General features: G+C 35.6%; 1 protein-coding gene and 1 long non-coding RNA gene across 3 annotated transcripts; one reads left to right on the plus strand and one right to left on the minus strand.

Annotated features, from left to right (window-relative positions):
• The first annotated feature begins 8,538 nt into the window (after nt 1-8,538).
• On the plus strand, nt 8,539-12,174 carry LOC140014484 (uncharacterized). Its single transcript, XM_072065373.1, has 2 exons — nt 8,539-11,506; nt 11,609-12,174. The coding sequence occupies exons 1-2, from the start codon at nt 8,872-8,874 to the stop codon at nt 12,013-12,015; spliced, it is 3,042 nt and encodes a 1,013-aa protein (XP_071921474.1). The 5' UTR covers nt 8,539-8,871; the 3' UTR covers nt 12,016-12,174.
• A 2,825-nt stretch (nt 12,175-14,999) lies between these two features.
• On the minus strand, nt 15,000-16,656 carry LOC113709247 (uncharacterized). Of its 2 annotated transcripts, none has more exons than XR_003452627.2 (3): nt 15,939-16,656; nt 15,410-15,558; nt 15,000-15,300 (listed from the first exon to the last, which is right to left on the minus strand). It is a non-coding gene; the product is annotated as an uncharacterized lncRNA (long non-coding RNA). The 2 variants fall into 2 exon arrangements; XR_011821445.1 differs by having other exon boundaries at nt 15,740-16,609.
• Nucleotides 16,657-18,294: the final 1,638 nt, after the last annotated feature.

Genomic DNA, 18,294 nt, shown 5'->3' on the forward strand with positions numbered 1-18,294 from the left:
TCGAGTCAAGCTCGAGTCGAGTTCGAGCTCAGAATATTAAGCTCGTTAGCTCGCGTGCCGGCTCGTGAGCTTGGGTATATATATATATATTTTTTTTTTTTTATTTTTATTTAATAATAAAATTACGTATATTATATATATTTTTTTTTATTTTTTATTTTTATAGTAAAATTACGTATATATCCTTAATATTTTATTATTTATTAAGAAAAAAATATTATTTTATTTATTTTTTAAAAAATAAAATAAATAATTTTTTTTTTCGAACTCGAGTTTGGTAAAATTTAATCAAGACTCGACTCGATTAGCTCAAAACTCGACTCGGCTCGGCTCGTTTGCAGCCCTAGTGGCTACCAAGCCCAAGGCTGACTGGTGGTTAGTTCTAGAACTATAAGATACTGATCTTTGTAGTAGAGATGAAAGACTTGTATGTAGGCCATAATTACTTAGGTGTCTTCTTCAATATTCTGCTATTTTAATTACCCCTTGTAGCTTCCGTCCATCACACCATGAAGCAACTAAGAAAAATCCATTCCCTACCCGCAAAACTCTATGTAATATATATATATATATATAATCCGACATCTACAAAACTCTTAAACATTTCATCCCCTTTCTTCCTCTTCTTCTTGGTCTCATAGTATTCTCCAACTTCATAGTTGTTCTCATATCAATCATGCAGCCTCAAAACCAGCAGCTAATGGCAGAGTATATGAGATCAAGAATTCAAAGCAATCATGAGTTATTTATGCATGAAGATGAAGAAGGGCTGAGAGTTTCTCCACAAAATACATCAAATATGCTAGTGGAAAAAGCAAGGGCGCCCCCCACAGGGTAAATGGAACTAGTACGAGTTCTAGGCAAGTCTAATTCTTGGCTTTTCAAATTTTCTCTCTGACTGTACGGCTCATGACCAATTGGTTTCCTTTCTGCAAGCTTGCTGTTTTTTTTTTTCTTTTTTTTGGGTGTGTTTTGCCTGGAAACTTTAGTTGTTCATCATCAACGCAATAAATCAGAGATGCGTTTTGGCTTCAAATCTCATCAACCTTTCATAGTAGGCAAGTCCAGAAATATCAAGGTTGCTCCGGCCACCCGCCGCCAGTTGTGTTCTCCATCGACAACCACCATTGTAGGACTCATGATCATGGGTTTAATTTCATCTTTTTCTGCATCTGAGAAGATGTTATGTTCAATGAACTTTTCATTTTTTGTAACAGTTTAAGGCATGAATCTTTGTGAAACTAGAAATCGTGTTGTTGACAAATTGGCAAATTTTATTTACATTTGCTGTTGACTACGAGTCTGAAGCTGATTCACGGCTTGAAATGGACATCCAACTCCGTGAAGAGCTTGAAGATACTAGCAGCCATGTTTCTGACCTTCTTTTTTTTCCCCTCAAATGGTACTTTAGCTTTAAAATGTTTGAGATGAAAATGATATTTACATTGGAACTACATAAATGATAAACCTTATGCATTAACTAGTTGAAAAAAATTAAAATTTTAAAAAATATGGTGCATATGTAGAAGCACTTTTCCAAGATTTTAGGAAAATTAATTAGCGAATTGTCAGGAGCAAAGCAGCAGAACATAATAATAATTATTATTTTCTCTAAAATCTTTATCTGGAAAACTTGAAGCTTATTGGCTGTTACTGTTGTACTATTAAACCGAGGTTTGCTTAGCATTTAATTGGTTCTGGATGGATATGAGGTAAATCGACCAATGACAGATTAACAGCAAGCAATCATTATCCTTTTCTTTTGCGGCTTTTGCTCATGCTTCGGCACCTGGAAAGTGAAACCCTTGTTTGGTTTGGGTTGTGATTTTTCGTAGGAAAATTTTTATGTTTTTTTAAACAAATATTTTAATTATAATTTTAACTTTTATTAATCAAATCATCAAAGTAAATTTTTTTTTTTTATAAAAACTTTTGAGAAAAAAGCAATCCAAACAAGAAATCTATAGGATTTATCTAAACCGTGGAATGACAAACAGACAAAGTCAAAATCAGGAAGGTAATCTTCACACCTGGCATTCTGCTAATTACTGGAAAACATAAGAGTTAATCATACAAAAGGAATATACACGGTGCCTCTTAGGTCTGGCACCGTGTGATCGCAGTTTGATCCCTCCTATTCGTCGAATCTGGGATACCCACTACGTTAGCAAAAAAAAAAACAAAAATAAATAAAATGGAGTATATTAATTAGTAGCAGTAAAATACGCAATGCAGGGTATTAGTCGTTCAATTATTCATAATTACTTCAGTAAATTGGAATACATAAATAGCCCTGGATATTTTATTGGTCTATTTATTGATAGATAGATACTAGAACTGGCGGAGATCTACAAATAGGGCATCTCTATGTAGTTATAAACCTAGCTACGTCAGGGGAAATATTAGCAAATTCAGGGAAGTGCTGTCTGAACTTTGAAGGGATTTGTTTGCATTGAGTTTGTGATCTAAGACTTGGATTTGAGCAAGGCAATGTTATATGCTGGATGATTTCTGAGCCGTGGAGGTGAGTGACCCTAAACTATTTCTAGAAGGAGCCATTTGTGCTGACAAAGTCAAAACTAGCAAGAAGGAGCTACTTACAAAACAATTTCAGAATCCCGGTTCCAACCAGTTAAATGCTTTTTTTTTTTTTTTTTAAAAAAAAACTTAGATAAATTGTTGTGTTTAGCTGTCAGATTCTAATTATCAACTATAATACTCCTAAAAGCATTGATTAAAAATTAAAATAATTGATTGACAACTAAACTCTGTCCTCTTTTTTTTTTTTAAAGAAAATGTTAGTCAGGCATGAAAGAGATTGGCGAATGGACAAGTGGTTACCAAATGATGTGATTTTATTTTTTTTCTTAATCTCATCTCATAGAAAATTGCCGGAAAATGAAAAGATAATCAAGCTGGACACTCATGAAAGCTACATCTAATAAAATGATAAACACTTGGCCAATATTTAACTTAAGTTAAACCATAAAGTAGGGTTACTTTGCCTCGAATCCAACACTCAAAAGAGTTTTATACACTGAGCCCTATTTCATGTGTGCTTGTCGCATCCCATGTTACATATTGGTAGGATATTGTAATTTACAAGCAGTTTGAACAAGGAAATATTTATTGCAATTAACAAAAAAAAAAAAAAAAAAAAAGAAGAGTGCTTGAGGGTCCTTAATTATCATAATAATTAGATTTTATCTTAATTTTGATGTCTAATTTACAATTATCGTCCAGCTGCTTTCATTAATGCTAGGAATTCTGTCCAATCCGGCTAATCTTTTGGAGAGGAATCAGAATCAGTCCAAAAACCCGAATCAAAAGTCAAAACAGGGCTCCTTAGCATTGTTCAGAGTATGTGGAATCTTTTCCAATGCTTCTGTATTTTTCATGTAGAAAAAGGCCAATTGAGAAAGAGAGGTTGGTACTGCAACTTTTCTTGTTGCTTTCTTCTTCCTACTTTACGTGAAATTTTAGTTGTCATTGGCCATTGTTTGGGATAAGGATGATGAATCCTTAGGGGTCCTTTTTGCTTCCTGGGCCAATAATTAATCTATGCAAGTTAGTTGATCGGCGTGTTGCAAAGTGGAAAGAGACAACTAACCAAAATATAAAGCAGTATATTATGAAATTAACAAAAAAGAAAAAAAAAAAGAGAAAGAGAAAGATAGATAGAAAAAATGAATCCATCTCACTCCTTTTTTTTTTTTTTTTTATCGAAATCGATAAATAACCCACGCACACCCACCTAATTTAGTCGATCAATTGAGTTTTTTTTTATTTTGGTTTGTGAGTCATCAACGACTCATGTTTGTTCAAGCGACAGTACACAAATTGATAAATAAATCCTAGTGGAATTTGGTCAGCCAATTTTCTTTGCAAAAAGGTTCTAAGATGGATGACATGTTTCCTAAGCCGCCTTTCACTATTCTGCAAGTTTTATTTTTGATTACATGCATGCATGATAATATATATACAAACTGAAACAAAACTCATAGCACCAACTTTTGATATTATGAGAAAGAAAGCCTCTGATGATATTATAGTAGTAGTTTTCTTTTTTAAAAAAATATATATATATATTAAAAAAAAAAGAATTTAAACTACAAAAATGGACTACATATTTCATAATTGTGAATCGTGATACTAAAATTGAGGTAAAAGTGTACAAGTTAAGGGGCATGAATTGAGCTGGAAAAGTAATGAGAAACCTTTTCTTAGTGGATGCCTTCCTGTAAAAGTCACCTCAAAAACTCAAGAGTCAAACATCTTTTTTGTCTTAACCTCGTTATTAATTAACAGTTGGTCAAAACAATTATGTTGCTGCAGTTGGGAGTGGATCAGGATTCATGGTATCAAGTTAATTATTTGCTTAATGATAAAGGATATGGATGCCAAGATCTTACATGTAAAAGTACTGGTGCTTACCCTGGGGTAAGTGCATTTCCTATTCCTATTCCTATTGTTGAATTTTTTTACCAGGAAAGGGACGATTCTCAGTCTAATTCTTGGATGTATACTTGTCATTCAACACCAGTACACTATTTTATGTAAAGACGGAGATTAGTGCATCCACCTTAAAAACTTTATCAGGTGAATTAACTAACGTAAAAAGGACAATGCTTTTTAAGGAAGATATTATATATTGTAAGTTTTGTAAATTGAGGGATGAAGATGTTGGCCCTCTGCACACTAATTTTTGCGCATATAGGCGGATTTAGGAGTTTGCTTTGCACAAGTACGTTGAAGTTAAAAGACAGATGAATGGTTTTTTTTTTTTTTTCTCTTTTTTCTTTTGAACAAGACAGACGAATAAAGGTGTATTCGAATCGAGTCAAATTCGAGTAGTGCAGTAATCGAACTTGACTAGAGGTAAAATAACTGAACTTGAGCTCATCGAGCTTTTAGAAGTCGAGCTCGAACTTGACTTTAGGAGCTCGAGTTTAATTAAATCTAATCGAGTCAAATCAAATTCAATCGAGTCTATTCGAGTGTAATCGAGCCTATTTGAGTCTAATCAAGCTCATGTAATAAAAATTAATATTTCACATATAATTTTAAATAAAGGATAATATTAACATTTCACAATAATAAATATAAAAAAATAAAAAATATATACTACGAAAAGCTCGATTAGGCTCATTGAGCCCTTGAGTACAAAGTATTTGAGTTCGAACTCGACTCGTGAGCTCAAACGAATAGGTTGAACTCGAACTTAAACTCGGTCAAAACGAGATCGAATCGAACTATTGACTGAGTGGCTCGCGAGTTCGAGTCGAACTATTTGATTTAGCATCACTCCTACAAACAAAATGTTTGTAGTGAATGTTTCTAAAACTTGGTGGACCAGTTTTGATTTACTGGTTAAAGTTAAAATATCAATAATTAGAAGTTTTGAGTTTAAATTCCTCTATCTTCTATCTTGCTTTTTTTTTTTTTTGAAAAAAAATGTCTCTAAACTTTTAAAATCTTTCAAGACCCTTCTCTCTCTCTCTCTCTTTGTTCTTTTTTTTTTTTTTTGGGTAAAAGGGAAGGTCTTGAAACTCAAGATTTTTTACTTACAAGTTACAATTCCTACTATCTTACCGTTCAATTTAACCCTCCCTCGAGGTAAGACATTAAAACACTTTCAGATTGGAAAACGGATACATCGTTTCAATGCAGTACTTCTTAGCCCATTACATCAAAACACAATATGATTGTATTCCAGTCCAAACTTCAAAAAAAAAAATTTTCTCGGCCCAAATGCCATTTTCAATTGGACAAGCCATCTGTGCAAGAGCACGTAAAAAGTGGTTGTGGGTTAATAAAAATAGTCAAGTGTTTCCACTACTTGTGTACAATTTCCCACTTATCTAATGGGTGCAAGTGCCACCGATAGCAAAACAAAGTAAATTTTGGCTTAGGCCTCCAACTGACCAAAAACAAAGAATTTCCCTTAACATCTTAAGTAAATATCAACTCAGATATCAAATTCGTTAGTAATTTATGGGAATAAGTTCATAAGCTAACTTTCTTGAAGCTATATAAGCTTTCATCTACCTCCAAACGATCAACAACCAAATTACTAGTTTACCGACTTTTTCATTAACGTTACTCTTAGATTCTCAAGTGCCATGACATGTTAAAAATATAATTTTTTTTTGTACATTATCCACTACAAAATTGACATTATCGGTAGTATACAAAGCACCAAATGTAGGTTATTCTAGTGATGTATCAAGTTCATGGCCATTTGTCGAAAAGGCCTTGGTCTAATGATTAAGTGAAGGTCCAAAAATAAAAAATTTTAGGTTCAAATTTTCCTTCTCCCTTTTCGCTTATTAAATCCCCTGCTAGAAAAAAGAAAGTAAAAAAAAAAAATCATGGCCAACTTTTCCACAGTGAGGGTAGTAATGGGTCGGTTTGGTTACCTAATGTGATTCAACTCCCATGCACCAATATTAAAGTCTGCACTCTGCACGCCTCAAATATCAGGCTGCTAATTGCTAAAGCAAGCCATGGACAGTTGGACACTTCCAACTGGGAAAGAACCAACATTCAAGAATCCCATCGAACATACAAAAAGTGAAAAGATGGGGACCGGAATAATGTGGAAAAATGTATTAAAAAGACCCCAGAGAAAAAAAGAAAAATAACACCTTGATTCTTTGATTTGCTAAGTCACTTGGAAGAATAACTTATTTGCTTCAAATAAGATTGTCATGTGCTCCAATGTGGTTTAGGGGTTGAAATTTGAGCTTCAAATCTTTCACTAGTAAGTCTTGCATCTGAACCGAAAATTTTTCAGTCTTGTAGGATATTTTCTTCCTCAAATTATTGTTCATTGGCTCATTGACTCGAAGGATGAAACATCCATAGTGGTTATATGCAAATTCACGTGGATTGTGGGGCATCCGTTAACATGCACCGCTAGGATTCTGGAAGAGTTGCATCGTAGGATAAGATACTTAGAGATGCTGAAGGCAGGTTGGAATGGCAATTTTCTGGGGTCTCCCTTCCAATAATGGGGTGTTGGCTGGTTACTGATGGCTGGCTAGAGAGGATCTTCCCCAAGGGAAGCTGCACCTTAAGGCCCCTCACATGGGGCTCCAGGTCCCTCCAGCTTTTTGAGGCTCCATGATTAACTTATCATAGCACACATATCAATTCTCTTGAAAGAAAAAAGAAAAAAAGAAAGAAAGATGCAAGCTCATAATTTATCAATCATCATTGATTAGATAATTGAACTTGCCCTGTTGGCTGCATGTGGCTTACAAAGTAAGAGCAGAATTTGTTAATGTGGAGGAATGGTGGTGTTTGGTAAATACAGACTAATGATTGATTGCATTGTGTGTTTGTGTGTTTTGTGGAGAAAGCTCCTAGTTGTCATATTTTTTTGGAACCAATATTCGATCCCTTAACATGTGGAGATTCTCTAATATCCCATTTAATTGATTTTATCAGCCTTTCAATATTGCATACAATTATACCAATGAAGGAGATCTAATAATAGAATGAAGTAGCTTGGAAGATGGTCTAGGATTTCTTGGATACATATTGAAACCAGAATGTTACTGCTCTTAATTTCTCCAAGTTCTAGATGTTGGTTTTCAATATGCATGCCTGTTGATGCACTTCTGTTTTGGATTGAAACACTCAGATATCACAAGATTTTAACTGTGAAATGCCTGGAATAAGATATAGGGGTGAAGTCATATAGAGCAGGTATGAGCTCCTACTCCCACTTGCCTTTCTAAAGACGAAAATCAAGAAACCATAATTTTGAAAATTTTCACTTAAAAATGTATGAATTATAGTCCATAAAACTGTTCAGAGAAACAGCACTCTTAACTCATTTCAGCTTTCATAGATCATAGTATTGAAGACCCTTTTTTTTTTGTTGGTGTTCCAGATGAAAGTGGCTGAGCTTTGGTGGTTGCCTGAAGAAGAGTTATTATGGCTTCAACTTTGAACATGCCCAATGGAACAGTAACTCCAAAAGCTTACTATTCTGAATTCATGAGCCAACATCACCTAAACCAAAATGAGAGCTCAAGAATAAAAAAAAAAAAAAACCCTTCTTCTCTGGTGAATGTAGATAAAATCTAGGACCGTCTTTTGAGTACTATCATTTTACAGATTGACAAGAACTTTTAGGTGCTAGAATGTCAGTCAGTAAGTTCACATACTTTTTTTTTTTAATTCTATAAGTTCACATACTTTAAAAAGCAAAACAAAATCTAGAAGAGGACTTAACTTTTTTTATAACAGCGACACCTTTGAGCAGTTGTATCTGGCCTTGCACTAAAGTAACAAATATTTGCAGATAAACGACCATGGAGGCAAAAGACAAGCATAAACAACTACTAGTAAAATTGAAGGAAGAAACAAGAACCTTTGTAATTGGCTCCTCTACAATATAATAAGAGGATAAAATTCAGTTGTGTCATTTACTTAGGTTGACCTATGATCAATTATAATATGTTTAATGCATCTAAGCAGCCACTTAAAATACATTCCATCCATGTTTTATTGTCGGTATTATTCTCAATAGTTCCAAACTCTAGAGTCATTGGATGCATTGTAATAGCTGGCTCAGATCCCAAGACCTCACGAATTGATTCCTTACTCATTCATTAGTTTGATTTGAGCTTAATCATTGAAAAGTCTCTTAATTTAGATAATTGAAGATATTCTTTGTTACAGATGGACAGAGGTCCCATTCCAATAATCAGCATTGCTAACTATCAACCAATCATCTGTTTCTTTAATCCCCTTTCAGAATCATATAAGTTCATATTTTCTCCCTCATGCACCTTCATTCCCTAGAGCCAAGAATGATGCACAACTGATTAGAGGAGCAAACTGAATAGGAAATACAAGATGCAAATGTGTCTTCTCTTGTTGTACTGTTACATTGGTCTCTCTCTTGTTTTTGTCGAGGGAGCCCAAAATGTTGAACTCTTATCCTTACTTTCCGTAAAATCCAACATAACTGATCCAATGGATCACCTCAAAGATTGGAAAGTGCCAAGCAATGAGGTTGAAGGCAGTTCAATTCACTGTAGTTGGAACGGTGTCTGGTGCAACTCGAAAGGCTTCGTGGAGAGTCTTGACTTATCCAACTTGAACCTAAGTGGACAGATATCAGAGGGCATTCAAGGGTTGAGTAGTCTCTCTTTTCTAAATATAAGCTGTAACGACTTCTCATCTGCACTGCCCCAGTCATTAGGCAGCCTTGCATCATTGAAGATTCTCGACGTAAGCCAGAACAACTTTGTGGGCAAATTTCCTGTTGGTTTTGGAAATGCTTCAGGCTTGAAAGCAATCACTGCATCCAGCAATAATTTTGTGGGCTTGCTTCCAGAGGATCTTAGCAATGCAACTTCACTCGAGATCCTGGATTTCAGAGGGAGCTTCTTTGAAGGTTCAATTCCAGTGTCTTATAAAAATTTGCAGAAGTTAAAGTTTCTCGGGCTTTCAGGTAATAATCTGACTGGAAAGATTCCAGCAGAGATTGGTCAGTTGTCATCTTTGGAGACGATCATCATTGGATACAATCTGTTTGAGGGTACAATACCGGCAGAGTTTGGTAACCTCACTAACCTTCAATACTTAGACTTGGCTGTTGGTACTTTGAGCGGTCAAATTCCTGCTGAACTTGGCAAGTTGAAGAAGCTTACCACGGTTTACTTATATCATAACAATTTTGAAGGAAAGATTCCCCCTGAAATTGGAAACTTATCATCTTTAGTGTATCTGGATCTTTCTGACAATAACATTTCAGGAGAAATCCCGGGCAAAATAGCAGACTTGAAGAACTTGCAGCTGCTGAATCTCATGTGCAATCAACTAACTGGTCCTATTCCCGACAAGTTCGGTGAGTTGACAAAACTTGAGGTACTTGAGCTGTGGCAGAACACTTTAACTGGCAGACTGCCAGTGAATCTTGGAAGGAACTCTCCCTTGCATCGGTTAGATGTCTCATCAAATTCATTATCTGGTGAGATTCCAGCAGGATTGTGTGACTCAGGTAATCTCACTAAACTCATTCTCTTCAATAATACCTTCTCAGGTTTAATTCCTGTGGGCCTTTCCAATTGTTCTTCCTTGGTTAGAGTTAGAATCCAGAATAATCATTTATCTGGAACAATTCCCCCTGGACTTGGAAACCTTTTAAAACTCCAAAGACTAGAATTGGCTCATAACAATCTCACTGGTGCAATTCCTGAGGATTTTACATTGTCCACTTCACTTTCTTTCGTTGATGTCTCCTGGAACCAACTTGAATCGTCTCTGCCCTCTAGCATCCTATCCATCCCCCAACTCCAGACATTTGCCGCTTCAAATAACAAACTGGAGGGCAACATACCAGATCAATTCCAAGACTGCCCATCTCTTTCAGTGCTTGATCTTTCAAGTAACCATTTCTCAGGGAAAATTCCTCAAAGTATTGCTTCATGTGAAAAGCTAGTGAACTTGAATCTTCGGAACAACCAATTTACTGGTGAAATTCCAAGGCCAATTGCATCAATGCCTACTTTATCCGTCCTTGACTTATCAAACAATTCTCTTGTTGGACAAATCCCAGCAAGTTTTGGAAGCTCACCAGCTCTTGAAATGCTCAACTTGTCTTACAACAAGCTTGAGGGTCCTGTTCCAAACAATGGCATATTAGTGACCATCAATCCAAATGACCTTATTGGCAATGCTGGTCTTTGTGGAGGTGTACTTCCACCTTGTTCTCACAAATCAAACAGTATATTGCACTTCAGGAAATTTCACATCAACCATGTCTTCATTGGATTTTTCACTGGAATTGCCATATTAATAGCCATTGTAGTCATGGTACTTGTGGGGAGACGGCTATATAAACGCTGGTATCTCTACAGAAGTTTCTTCAAGGATTGGTTCAAAAGAGACAGTACAGAATGGCCATGGAGGCTTGTAGCATTCCAGAGGCTAAACTTTACCAGTAATGATATACTGGCGAGCTTGAAGGATTCAAATGTGATTGGAGTAGGTGGGACTGGAATAGTGTACAAGGCAGAAGTTCAAAGGCCCCACAGTGTTGTGGCTGTTAAAAAGTTGTGGCGAACTGAATCAGATTTGGAAACTGGAGATGACCTCTTTGTAGAAGTGAATCTCTTAGGGAAATTACGTCACAGAAACATAGTAAGATTACTAGGTTATCTGCACAATGAGAATGATGTTATGATGGTCTATGAGTACATGCCAAATGGGAGTCTTGGTGCTGCCCTCCATGGCAAACAGGCAGGGAAAATGTTGGTAGATTGGGTTTCCAGGTATAGCATAGCACTTGGAGTGGCACATGGCCTTGCGTATCTTCACCATGACTGCCATCCACCGGTCATCCACCGTGATATCAAGTCAAACAACATCCTGCTGGACTCAGATTTTGAGGCAAGGATAGCTGACTTTGGACTGGCTAGGACAATGTCGCACAAGAATGAGACAGTTTCAATGGTGGCTGGATCCTACGGATACATTGCCCCAGGTTAGCTTTTACCTTATAAGCATTTAAGTTTCTTGTATAACTTGAATTCCGTTGTATGTAAGCGTTTGAATAATCAAGCCTTAATCGTTATCCTGATTGCAGAATATGGATATACATTAAAGGTTGATGAGAAGAGTGACATCTACAGCTATGGAGTGGTGCTTGTGGAGCTCTTAACCGGGAAAACGCCTTTAGACCCTGCCTTTGGGGAAGCCATTGATATTGTTGAATGGGTTCGAAGAAAGGTTAACAACAAAACTTCAGAATCAGCATTAGATCCTAATGTTGCTGGTCAGTGTAAACATGTCCAGGAAGAGATGCTTCTCGTCCTCAAGATTGCACTTCTTTGTACTGCTAAACTCCCCAAGGAGAGGCCATCAATGAGAGACATCATAACAATGCTTGGAGAGGCAAAGCCAAGAAGGAAAAGCGTTTGTCAGAATTGGGGATACACTGCGAACAAAGACAAGATAATATTTGCACATTCACCAGTTGTAGGCCTTCTATGAGAAACCATCAAGTCTTCTTTTGTCTGTCTTTTCCGTTTCTTGTTCTTTCCAAATCTGTTACAGTTTAGTGCATCTACATGTAAAAAAAACTTTCCTACATTTCCACTTGTCTTTGAAAACAAATATAGGAGTCATCGCGGAAAATTGGAAGGGTGGAAAACTCTTTCAACTTAGTTGTTACTTGTAGATATTACTCATTAGTATTGCAGTGCAGCCAAATTCTTCTCTCTTGTGGGAGGTGGACTAATAAATATAGACCAGTTAAAGCTAAAACCATTTGACTTTTCTTTTATCTACACTTTCTCTATGCAATTCTCTTATTCAAGCAAGAGATTATAAATACATGATGTTAGTATGTAATTTCACTATGATATGCATAAAATAGAAGACTAATTAGATTAGATGGGCTACATGGATTACTTCAGAAGCCAAACTGTAGAAGAATAGATTTTTCAATAAGGAAACAGAGAAATGCCCTCAAATAAACCTTTGGAAAAGATAATCAAATACTAATTGGATAGCAAATTTTTTCCAAAAAATTTTTTCGCTTGCATCATAAATACATTTTTCAATCTATCTTTTTATATTTCCAACCACTTTTTTATCTCATATATATCACATCACAAAAAGTGTTACAATAATTATTCCAAATAATTATTTGGAATAATACTCAATGCTAGCATGGTAAGATTAGGGGTCTTTCATCCTTGTTCTCACGCGATACAATCTGTGCTTCTCTGTTTCGTCCTTTCATTCTTGTTAAAAAGATGGAAATAAAATGTAAAAAGCCAAAGAAAAAGTGAAATTTGAAAAAATAAAAATAAAAATAAAAAATGAATAAAAAAGAAATTGAAAGAGAAAAATAAGGAAAGACCCAACCAGCAAGAGTCAAAAGTCAAAACCCTGTTGCCTGTCGGTTAAAACCCTCGTGTCAGGTCTGTTCTTCAAATCCTCTGCTCCTCTCTGGTTCTCTTCGTGAACCGCTTACCAATTGGGACTGTTCAACTAGTTTTTTTCCAGAGAACAGACCATTATCGGAGGCTACCTCACAAATAAGTTAAAATTAGCCTTCCTCCTCTTTTCTGTTTTTTCCTTCACTCTTTGTCTTTTCCAATTATGTCTTGTTTGGAGTTGTATTTCTTGTACTTATGCTTAAACCATGGTTGATATTGGGTAATTTTCCCAATCAAAATGGAAAAAAGTTTGACTCTTTGATGTTCAAACAGTCCCTTTACTGAAATTCCTATTATGGCTATAGGAGATTCTGAATTTGCAGGTGTATATCATATACAGGTTCAGGTGGGGAAGGGATAAGAAAAAGCAAAACTCATCAAGTAAAGATTGTAACTTTGTGTGGCTTCAGTTACGAGTATTTGGATGTTAATTTGTTTGCTGAGTGAGGTTTGATTTTGAAATAGCTTGAGCTGAATGTTTGCTTTGCTTACCTGCTGAATTCAGCAATCTTCTGATTTTAGTTAGTTAATTTATTTCTTCTACGTTAGGAGTTTAGGTGGTCTGTTGATTTTGGCCCTTTGTTATCCATACTGAGCTGAATTGTTGTTTTCTAATTACTGTGCATAAAGAAAAGGAGAAAAGAAAGCCTTATTTTCCATTTGAGTCGTAGTTTTCCCTTTTTTTACCTTCTTCCTGTTCTTGATGGTAATTTTGGTTGTTGCTGTTCTGTGTAACTTTTTTTTTAGCAGTGTTCTGTGTTACAGTACAAGCGAATTAATGAATACCCAATAGGATGGTGGAAAACAACAAAGCATCCCTGAAGTTTTTTCTCATTGGTTGAGTCTTAAAGTATTGTCTTTCCCTCTCAAGCAATATTGCAGATGTTTGCTTTCTTGATTTGATCGAAGTATTTCTATTACCAATAACTTAGCTTCTCTAAGGTTTATGGTGATATATGACTGTAATTTCTTCCAACTTTGAAAAGCTTATTTGTAGCACTCAAACTTTGATTGGCCTTGTTCATTGTGCTCAACATCTCTGTAAATTTTCAGAAACTCCCGAGCAAGCAAAAAAAATCCGGTTCCTTAAATCTGAGTACTGAAACAATTAATTTGCTGAATTTTAAGTACTGAAAAGAAATATATTAATATCTGAATTTTAATATTAAACCTATTTATACTTTTTGATAAACATTTATAACTGAATACTTAATAAGTTAAATTTGATAAATTTGCCCTTATATCTTTTCATCCAAAAAAGAAATAGAACCTATGATTTTATTAGCTAAAAATGTTAGGTATGAAAATGACAATATTTATTTTTAAATCAAATTAATATAAAAGATGAAATATATTATATGAGGAGTATAGAAAAGATGTGAAAATCATTCAAAAGGGAGAAAAAAAGAAATAGAAAATCATTCAAAAGGGAGAAAAAAAGAAATAGAAAATCATTAGATAGAGAATATTAGATTGTTTAATTAGATAAGAATTTTAAACATAATTAACAAACAATGTAGATTTGATAGATAAGATAAGGTAATTAAAGTAATTCTATTGATTTCTATCAGAATTAAGCATTCAGTTAGGATTCTTGTGTTAAAAAATATACACACAAGTCCAGCACTACTTAACAAGTTCAACAAATGAATTTTCATTTATCAAATACTCAAAACATCTGAATGTCTGAAAAAATTCAGATTCAGCACTTTTTTATGTTATCAGACAGACCCATAATCTATTCCTAGAATAAAGTAGAAATATCTGGAACTCACTAAAGTTTGGAGAATAAGGTTCAAATATAGGATGATTATCTTTAACTAGTTTTTTCTGCCCTGACGCTATGCGTCAGATAGCCTGGACTGTTTTTTTTTTTTTTTTTTTCTGCTGTGGTATATTTTTTATTACTTTTGTGTGTGTATGTGTGTTTTTTTTTTTTTGACATACTTTCAAGAAAAGCGCTGAAGTGCAAGCCCTAGCTCTATTCAAACACAAGGAAACTGTAAAAAAAAATTGTGAAAATCCTGCCCAAAAACAACACAATCGCAAATTTAAATTTAATCACAACCCTACTTAAAGCCATCTGCAGCAACAACTTCAAAGGAACAAAATATAAATTCTAATTTATTTAGACATTTTTTTCGACAGAAGAGGTATCCGATTGAACAGCAAATGCATTCTGCAGGCCTTCGCGGAGCTTCTTCCGCAAGCTTTCTTCTTTACGGTTCTTTCGAATCTCGACCATGTTGTTTATTCCCCTCCAGCAGCACTCTTCAGCGTCCAACGCCACTTCAGAAAGATTAGTTCTCAAATTACATCCCGAGTAGTTTTTCTGGGTTAGGAAAATTAAATTTGAAAGTTACGGAAGATTCGTGGGAACTCTGCAAAATGCATTAAAAAAAGTGAGAATTAGAGTAGAGAAGTTTATTTTTATCTTTTACCCTCTGATTTTTGGGATTGGCTCAATATGCCTATTTATCTTTGAACTCCAATCGGAGCCTTGTGGTTTCCAATGTCCTATGCAACTATAAATCTCCCTCTAATGCCAATGGAAGGAGCTCTCCTCCTTCGTCGCCCACTTCTCCACTTCCTGTAATGACATATTTAGTCAACCCCAACTCAAGAAAAAATCCAACCATTCACATGAAAATTGAAATCCCATGCAATGATAAAACCTAGAACACTTAAAAGTAAAAAAATAAGAAGAAAGAGAGGCAAAACAATTCAAAAATGGAATTACGGAGATGGGATTAATTGGAAAAGGTGATTACATTTTTGTTGTGCGTGTAGGAAAAATTGAGAGGGAATCTACTGTAGATTTCTAGATAAGATCATGGAGAAAGATGTGGTGTAGGGAAAAATTAAATAGGAAGATGATGAGTGAAAAAAACTGGCAGAGAAGGCCAAGAGAAGAACGAGAAAGGGCAATGGAGATTGCAGAGCTTTCAAGCGGTGGTGGTTCCATTGTACCTCAAATCACTGCTAAACTTGTTGCCGTCCGAGAACAGCACGTGGGGAATGTTGAAGAAAGCCAAAATTGCTTGGACACCTGGTAAAGAAAGCCAAGAAAAGAAGAGAGGAAACAAGGCCGAAATTGCCCACCCGCCAAAATTGCTCCTATCCAATAATAGCATGCGGACAGCAGTGAATTTCCACCAAAACCACTACCATCCAATGCCAGAAGACCAAAACACCACTCAAGACTCTATTCCGACCCATTGTCAAAACATTAATCTACAGCAAACCATCAAAATGCGCAAATAAAGCAAAGAGTGGAGACTTTAGAAGATCAGCTTGCTCAGAAAATCAGCTAAGTGAGACAATGAAGATTTCACCTTGCAAAACCAAAGATCACTGGGGACACCATCCACTGCCTACTCACCAGTGGAGGCAAAGCAACTACAATTACACAAGAGATTAGGAAACCAAACATACGTGTGAGGCGTAATATACATAAAGCAACAAGTGAAGACTATTGAAAACTTTGCAAAACCAGAGATCACTGGAGACACCGTCCACTGCCTACTCACCATCGGAGGCAAAGCAACTGCAATTACACAAAAGCTTAGGAAACCAAACATGCGTGTGAGGTGAAATATACATAAAGCAAAGAATGAAGACTCTAGAAAGCTTTTGCCGCCCAACCGCCCACTAACTTAATAGTAATTGCTGACTACCAAAATGAAGAGCCACGCGGACAGAGCATTGCTGACTACCAAAATGAAGAGCCACGCGGACAGAGCAAGGTTACAATGCAAGAGAGCCAGCGGACAAAAGCAAAATACCAGCAGAGCCACTGCCACCCATCAGCAAAAGACCAAAACGCCCCTCAAGCTCACACAAATAACGGCATAACCGGCCCATTTTTTACTGTTCACAAGCGGATTCTCGCTTTACTAGTTTTTTAGCCCTGACGCCATGCGTCAGGTAGCTGAGACTCATTATTTTGCTGTTATGTTTGTGTGTTTTTTTCTTTGTTAGATACAGTAGTCATGTGTGTGAGTGTATGTTTTTTCCTAATTGCACAAATAAACATGACTTTAAAATCAGGTTATCTTACACTCTTACTATAGCATTAATCAGTAAGTAATGCCTAAAATTAGGTAGAACTAAAAGGCATATGGCTATACATGTAATGTGTAGCCTTGCTTATTAGTCACGTTACTTCTCTAAGACAAGCAATTTGACAATTTCCATTTTTTTTGACACTTTCTATTTGCTAGTACTTCACACTTAACAATCCTTTGGAAGAAAGAAATAAAGAAAGACAATTATAAAATGGGTTTGTCATTTTCTTTTGTTTGTTAGACTTGAATGAGCATTCAAACATATTTAAAAATATTTTCAAACCAATGTAAAATTGAATTAATATTTTTTATATATTCAGTGGCTTTTTTGTTTTACATTAATAGGTCTATATTCATGACACATAATTTTTATTCAACTCTATCCCACCATGACCTCGGTTTATATATACTACCATGTCTCCTAATCAGGGTTTCATATTGGATCCTATTCTTTTTGTTGCAATTTAGATGATTGTTTGATTGATAGATTAAAAGTGTTCAAGAATGGAGGGAGCAACAATGGTTTCTTTGAACAGGACATCATCCATTGAAAATGAGCATGGGACTCTCAATATTGAACAAGTTTAACTTGCAAGGTGAATATACATATTTTCTTATTTTTCTCTCTTTCTTCCCTTTTTTAGGCTGTCTATATCTTTTTTTTTTTTTGGAGATTTTGATGATTTTGGTTTTGATAATTTGTATTTATTGAATCATTTTTTCATGCTCAAAAGAAAAAAAATTGGACCTATTGTAAAAGTTCAAAAACTATAATCCATTTTCTTAAATTGCATTTTTTTAAAAGAAAGTTTATCCTGTTGCCAAAAACAGATTGAACAGACCCAAGAACAGAATAAGAGTAAATTGCTGACCGCCAAAATGTTCCCATCCAAGAGGCCTACGCGGACAGGAGCAGGAGAGAAAGTGGTAATGAGAAGAGAGCAATGATTGAAATTGAGAGCAAGGAAGAGAGACGGAAGGTAAAGCAAAAAGCGTCCACCGATTCAACGAGGCTATCTGCACCCACGTTACCTCAAGCCACCCAAAAATCATGCAACCAACAAACACCCCCAGAGTTCATGAAAATTACAGAGTAACCAGACCATTTGCCCATGCGAACAGGAGCGAATTTCCAACAAAACCACGCCACCCATCAGCAAAAGACCAAAATACCCCTCAAAGTCACAAAAATAACGGCATAACCGGCCCATTTTTCACTGTTCACAAGCGGATTCTCGCTTTATATATGTACTAGGAGA

Source organism: Coffea arabica, chromosome 9e (genome assembly GCF_036785885.1).
Source record: "Coffea arabica cultivar ET-39 chromosome 9e, Coffea Arabica ET-39 HiFi, whole genome shotgun sequence".
Taxonomy (NCBI): domain Eukaryota; kingdom Viridiplantae; phylum Streptophyta; class Magnoliopsida; order Gentianales; family Rubiaceae; genus Coffea; species Coffea arabica.